The sequence below is a fragment of the Stenella coeruleoalba genome (assembly GCF_951394435.1).
Source record: "Stenella coeruleoalba genome assembly, chromosome: 1".
NCBI classification, from domain to species: domain Eukaryota; kingdom Metazoa; phylum Chordata; class Mammalia; order Artiodactyla; family Delphinidae; genus Stenella; species Stenella coeruleoalba.
The window spans coordinates 20804258-20810910 of record NC_137169.1 but is presented as its reverse complement, the minus strand read 5'-3'; the positions used below and the strand labels follow the sequence as shown (position 1 = coordinate 20810910).

The window sequence follows — 6653 nt, the reverse complement described above, 5'->3', positions numbered from 1 at the left end:
AATTGCTTTACAATGGTGCGTTAGTTTCTGCTTTATAACAAAGTGAATCAGTTATACATATACATATGTTCCCATATCTCCTCCCTCTTGCGTCTCCCTCCCACCCTCCCTATCCCACCCCTCTAGGTGGTCACAAAGCACCGAGCTCACCTCCCTGTGCTATGCGGCTGCTTCCCCCTAGCTATCTATTTTACGTTTGGTCGTGTATATATGTCCATGCCACTCTGACTCTCTGACTTTTAACTTATGATAAAGTCCTAGAAATAAAATAGCTGATGTTTTCTAGGTTCTGGATTCATATTGCCAAAGTGCCTCCCAGAAAAGTGCCACTTTACAACTCACAGGCACTGTCTGGAAGTGCTCTTCTCACCCCCGACCTCACTTGGCAATCGTGAACTTCCGGAGGGAGGAAACCATCCCTGAATGCTTTCCAAGGGACCTTCTTGGTCTTCTCTGCTAACCACTGACACTGGGCTATACTATGCATATCTTGGCTCTGAATTGGGGACTTCCAACAACTGGAAGATAGTGTTTGGAACCTATCAGTGACCACAGCTAATTGGAAAGGCTTCCAGCCCAGACAAAGAGGCTTAGGAGTGAGGGTGACACCCTAAAGCCCACAGAGCTGAAGCACAGACAGTCTGCCCTCAGCTGTTTCTGAAGTAGCAAAACGCTCACCCACAGCTGGCTGAGAATAGGAAGCCTGATCCCATTAGGGTCTGTGGGAAGATGAAGATCCCGTTAGGATCTGAGAGATTCTCTGTCCTTTCTCAAGGCTCCTGAGAGAGGCAGGGGAGTGACTTCCCAACACTACTAAGGCCCACCCCGTTTTTGAAAGAAGCTGGGAGGCCCAACTACCTCAAAATCCTGGAGGGAAATTCTCTATCAAGCTGAGTAGCTCCCCTCCTCCCCCTTTTCCTCTCTCTTGTCCCTGGTTGTCGAGCCCTTACCCAGCCTCATCTGGGCTGCTCACCTCCTCTTCCTGTCCCCTTTGGAAGGAAGAGTCTCAGATTACACAGACCTCAGTGGCATCAGGCTTGCTGAGGGTAGGGGAGAGCCATATGCCTCATTTCCAACCCACTGTGTCCTCCATGTCCAGCCAGGGAGCCAACTTCCCATAGCCCCAGAAGCCCAAGTGTCAAAGTGGCTCTGAGCCTTAGTCTCTTCATAGCAAAACAAAGATGATAATATGTGTTGCTGTGAGGAATAAGGTATGAAACTGCCTGGCACATAGCAGTCATGCCACGTGCTCTTATTACTGTGTTCTGTTCTTTAGGAAGAAGCAGGAGGGGGGCACTTTTGGTCAGACGAGCAATCTTGTTGCAAGCATCTGAAATCAGGTTTTCCCAAAAAGGCACTGGACACTTGGACATTTTGTGTGTGTGTGTGTGTGTGTGGGTGGGTGGGTGGGTGTGTAGGAATATCGTGCCTTTCTGCCTTTCTGGAAGGAGACACAGTGGCCTGCCTGACCCCAATGCCTTGGCCTAGGGTGCCCGGTTAGTTCTGAGAAGGAACCTTAACCCCAATGCCTTGCTTTCCATCACCTACTTCTGTGGATCTACAGAGCCAATTTGGACTTTGCCCTCTGAAGTAACTGCATATAAGAGAGAAGAGTAGATACCTTCTTCAGAGAATTTAAGGTTGCAAACTTTCCCCACACAACTCAAATTCTTGGGAGAGGAAAATCTTTGTAAGCCCTGGGCCTCTGTTTCCTAGGGGATAACCTGGCAGTGCAGAAAGGATGGGACTGTGGTTACTTGACTCTTTGTGAGCCCGATTTCTATGTAGAAAGCTTTGCTTTATCCCAGAACTAGCTATATGTCCATTTTCCACAGTAGAGGACCTGGCACTAACCAGGCATTTGGAGGGACAGTTTTAAAACTAAGTTTTGAGCTCCTTCCTGCACACAAAAGCGTGCTGGAGATGCTGTGGGAAGAAGGAGGAATAATGGGACAAAGTTACCATTTTTAGGGAGCTCTCTGGGGAGATAAAAAATAAACCCAGGACATAGTTGCAAACCTAGAGGTAGAATTAAGTAGGTATGAAATCATGACTGAATAAATGTATTTATATAAGTGAAAGAATTTGGCGGAAGAGATGGTGTACCCAAAGCTCTGTATGTGTTAAAGGGAAAGGGATGGTGGCTAGTCGTGTTTTGACCTGAAGATGGCTTTGAAATTTGGAAAAGTTTACAAGAAAGTGCTTGGGGCTTCCCTGGTGGCGCAGTGGTTGAGAGTCCACCTGCCGATGCAGGGGACACGGGTTCGTGCCCTGGTCTGGGAGGATCCCACATGCCGTGGAGCAGCTGGGCCCGTGAGCCATGGCCCCTGAGCCTGTGCGGGAGGGGCCGCAACGGTGAGAGGCCCGCGTACCAGAAAAAAAAAAAAAAAAAAGAAAGTGCTCAAGTGGAGAGGACAACTGGAAAGAGTGGCCACCACGAAATTTCCAGCAGAACTTGTCAATCTTACCAACTTTGCCCTCTGGGACTGATTTTTTTTAATTGAGATATAATTCACATATCATAAAATTCATTATAGAGTTTACAGTTCAGTGTTTTTTCATATATTCACAAAGTTGTGCGACTATCACCACTATTTAAATCCAGAACATTTCATCACCCCAAGAGAAATTCCATATACATTAGCAGTTGGACTGAAAAAAAAATTTTTTTTAAATTTTATTTAAGTATAGTTGATTTACAATGTTGCGTAGGACTGAAAAATTTTAAATGTCAAATTTAGGCCAGGAAAAGATGACAAGAAATGCTCACTGAGACCCCACCCTGGGTAACATTAAGAAAGCTTTAGATAGAAAAGTCTGGGACCCAGTTCAGAAGCTGGTGCCTAAGCCAGCTCACAGCTAGCTGTCTGATTTGGTGATATTCCAATCCATAGCATCTGCTTTTAAAATCTGTCAACACCAACATGCTACCTTAGGGTAGCTCATTTCTTTCCCCATAGAGGGCAACCATGAGCGGTGTAGAGGAAGTAGGCAAAAGTCAAATGCTGAGAGAAAAGAAAGAATTTCCTTTCTCAGGACCTACCCATTAAGAGGAAGTCACCAGACCTGTCCGGTAAGAGAAACCAGGTCACTTCCAGAGCTGAGGGTAAGTCACTTGCCCTCTCCCAGAGTCTCTGACTGGTTTGGAACCTTAAAACCCAACACCGTTCTGGGAAAAGAGAGGTGAAAACGAGGGACCCAGAAAGCATCAGAGTGGTCCTGCCAGCTTCCCCTGTAGAATTAGTAGCTCTGATAAGAGCCCTTTGAGTCCCATGGGTGTGACCGAACTTGGACTCTGGGGAACCTGATGAGGCTGGACTGAGTTTCCCCAATAATGTCAGGTGGAGGAGTGACCACTTGATGTCAGGCCAGTATTCTCAGGAGGCCCAGTGATCATGTAGGTCATATTTGGCAGTAAAGCTGTGCCTCAGTACTGGGCCTGAGTATCCTGCTTTTGGCACAGAAATGCTGGATAAGTCCTAGACTGTTGATGCTGTAAGGATTAATAATGCGCAGCATGTATTGAATATGTACTGTGGGCTACTTTACATGCATGTATTTGCTCAAACTTCACAGCAACTTTAAGAGGAAGGTACTATTTTTTAATCCCCAGTTCACAAATGAGGACAGAAGGTAAGCATGGTGAAAAGCCTTGGCCAAGGCAGGCTGGGAGTCAAACCCAGGCAGTTTTAACTTCACATTTTTTCGTTATACAGCTTTTAGTCCTAGCCCCTTATGATACAGAAGGGGAAACTGAGGCCCAGGGAGGCATAATGGCTTTTCCAAGCCAGTCAGGGACACTTCCAAGCCTCCTGTTTACCAGTTCAGTGCTGCCTGGGCTCCGGAGTGTGATGGGGACACCTTGGGGGCCTTTTCCTAGCCGACCCTGCCTGCCCGGCCAGGCTCAGGCACCGCCGGTAGATCAAATGACTCAGAGGGCAGGGACTACTTTCCGCACGACCCCGCCCTGTCCCGCTGCTCTGAGGATGCCGAGCTCTCGGGTAGGGCGGGTGGCAACTCGTCCGAGCGAAACCGGGGGAGCGTCGCCTCTGGCACCTGGCGGGGGGCGGGGGCCCCTCAGTGGCGCAGCCCGTCTCGGCGCCTGCGGGGCCGGATGGGCGGAGGGAAGACGCAATGAGCGCAGTCCGCCGCTCATTCTCCTATTGGCCAGTCGGGCCCCTGGGGCGGTACCCTGAGTGTCTCCCTCCCGTGATTGGATGACATCGGCCTCGGGCCCGCCTCCAGCCTCGGGCTGTGAAGGCCTGGCCGCGCTGGGAGGCCGCATACGTAGGCGTGTTGCAGCTGGGAGCCGGGGTTGGGGGGGGCGGGCCGGGGGAGGCGTGGAGGCGTAGGGCTCCGCTGACCAAGGCAGGACGCGCTCCTCGCGGCCCTTCCCACTCAACTTGAGTCTCCTCGTCGTCAGCCCGTTTCATTTTTGTCCTCATCTCCGAAAGCTGGAGGGCCGTCTTCTCAGACCTGGGCCAGACTTTTAAAAAGGCGGCGTCATACCCCTGCCCCAGGCCGTACTCCCCTCCGCTCAGATATAATGACTCTTTCCCGCTTTCAGATCTCAGGCGCCCAGAGCCGCTCACTGCAGCGTACCCCTCCGGCGCTGTCCTCGGACCTCACACCTGAGACTGCACTGGTTTCCTGTCCCCTCAGACCTGAGCTCTTAAGCCTCCCGCCCCGCGGCCCCTGCAGAGAAGCCTCCAAGCCGTCTTTGCACTCACCTGACCCTCTCGGGAGGACCAGTTTCGGGGGACCAGACCAGACCCTGATGGAGAGAGCTGGACCCCCAGCCTCTCTCCTGGAGTCACTGGCTCCAGAGTCTTGTCTGCGGGTCACTGAGCCATCCCCATGGGAGGGTCTCTGTAACTCATACACCAAACCCTGTCTCGTCCCTCTGCAATAACTGGAAAAGACAGGAGGAGTGTCACAGGGGAACTTTATTGAGAGGAAACATGGTCACACCCAGCAGACATGCTTTCGCTCGCTTCCTTGGTCTTGCTCGCTGCATGCACACTCTCTCTCTCTCTCTCTCTCTCTCTCTCATCTCCAGCCTCTGCCACACAATTGAGTTCTCAGCCACAAAGGTGGGATACTCCCCAATTCCTAAGATCCAGAGGCAGCAGGGGCAGGAGGGGGGCGGGGTGGGGAGGAAGTGGCCAGGTTCAGGGGTGGGGTTGGGGGGCGGCGGAGGTGCAGAGAGCAGGGCTGGGTGGAATGACCAGTGGCCAGGAGCACCTGAAAGCTGCAGGAAGCATGGAATCCTCTGGCTCCAGGCGGCCTCAGCTCTGCTGGTTCCTCTCTGTGGAGCATTTCTGAGCTGGGGCAGAGCATTTGGGGAGAAGGGTTGGGCCTCCCACCCCGTACAAGTCCTCTCTGCCAGGAGTGGGGGACGAGCGGGCAGGGCAGGGAGGGCAGCGGGCACGGCTCAGCTCTGGGGCTCCTCGGGAGCCTCGCACCCCTCTTCCCCGGCGTTGTCGGCCGTCCACAGCGTCAGGTTGTCCCGCAGCAGCTGCATGATGAGGGTGCTGTCTTTGTAGGAGTCCTCGCTGAGGGTGTGCAGGTCAGCCATGGCTTCGTCGAAGGTGGTCTTGGCCAGCGAGATGGCCGCCTCGGGGCTGTTGGCGATCTCATAGTGGAAGACGGAAAAGTTCAGGGCCAGGCCCAAGCGGATGGGGTTGGTGGGCGGCATCTCCTTCTTGCTGATGTCCATGGCATCCTGGTAGGCTGAGCGGGCTGAGTCAATGATGCGCTTCTTGTCATCACCGGTGGCCACCTCAGCCAGGTACCGGTAGTAGTCGCCCTTCATTTTCAGGTAGAAGACCCGACTTTCGGCGTCACCGGCCTCCTTGATGAGATGGCTGTCCAGCAAGCCCAACACCGTGTTGCATACGCCCCGGAGCTCTGTCTCCACCCTCTCCCGGTACTCTCGCACCTCCGGGCCCTTCTCTTCTGAGCCCTCCTCGTTGCCCTTCTGCTCGATACTGGTCAGGACTCTCCACGCGGCCCGCTGGCCACCCACCACATTCTTGTAGGCCACTGAGAGCAGGTTGCGCTCTTCGCAGGTTAGCTCCTCACCCTTTTCCACGGCGCTCTTCATGAAGGCTGCCATGTCCTCATAGCGTTCAGCCTGCTCGGCCAACTTGGACTTCTGGATGAGGCTGGCTCTCTCCATGGCTCTGGGGACAGACAGGCGGCAGGCTAACTGGCTGCCTCGGAACAGATGCCGGGTTCTGTGCCTCTTCTGCTCTCGGCCTGCCTTTTGGCTGGAAGGCCAGGCCCACAGCAGGGTGGGGAGGGGCAGAGGGCGGGACTGGGGCCCCAGACCTGCCTCCTCTCCTCTTCCCCACCACACCCTTTCCGGCTCTTCCTTAAAGGTGAAAGGGCTGGGATGTGGGGTGAGTCATTGGGACAGTCAGCAGGAGAAATCTGGGCGTTGGCCACACCTGCACCGACACCTCTCCAGCCTCCAGGCTGCCCCCTCTTGTTCAGGGTTTCCATTACATTGCCACATGAGGTAGCTGCCCCAGTTTCTCGAATCAGATCCTCCTTCACCGTGTCCTTCCAGGGGCTGAGGATGGCTTCAGCTACCTGACCGCTGTGGGCCTAGGCAGAGCCCATGAAGCCAGGTGCAGGAGGATGGGGTT

At 53.5% G+C, this 6653-nt stretch overlaps 1 protein-coding gene across 1 annotated transcript; it reads right to left on the bottom strand.

Moving 5' to 3' along the window:
• Positions 1-4991: 4991 nt before the first annotated feature.
• SFN (stratifin) lies at positions 4992-6205 on the bottom strand. Its single transcript, XM_079940299.1, has one exon. It carries the CDS (start codon positions 6179-6181, stop codon positions 5435-5437), a length of 747 nt encoding a protein of 248 aa, XP_079796425.1. The 5' UTR covers positions 6182-6205; the 3' UTR covers positions 4992-5434.
• Positions 6206-6653: the final 448 nt, after the last annotated feature.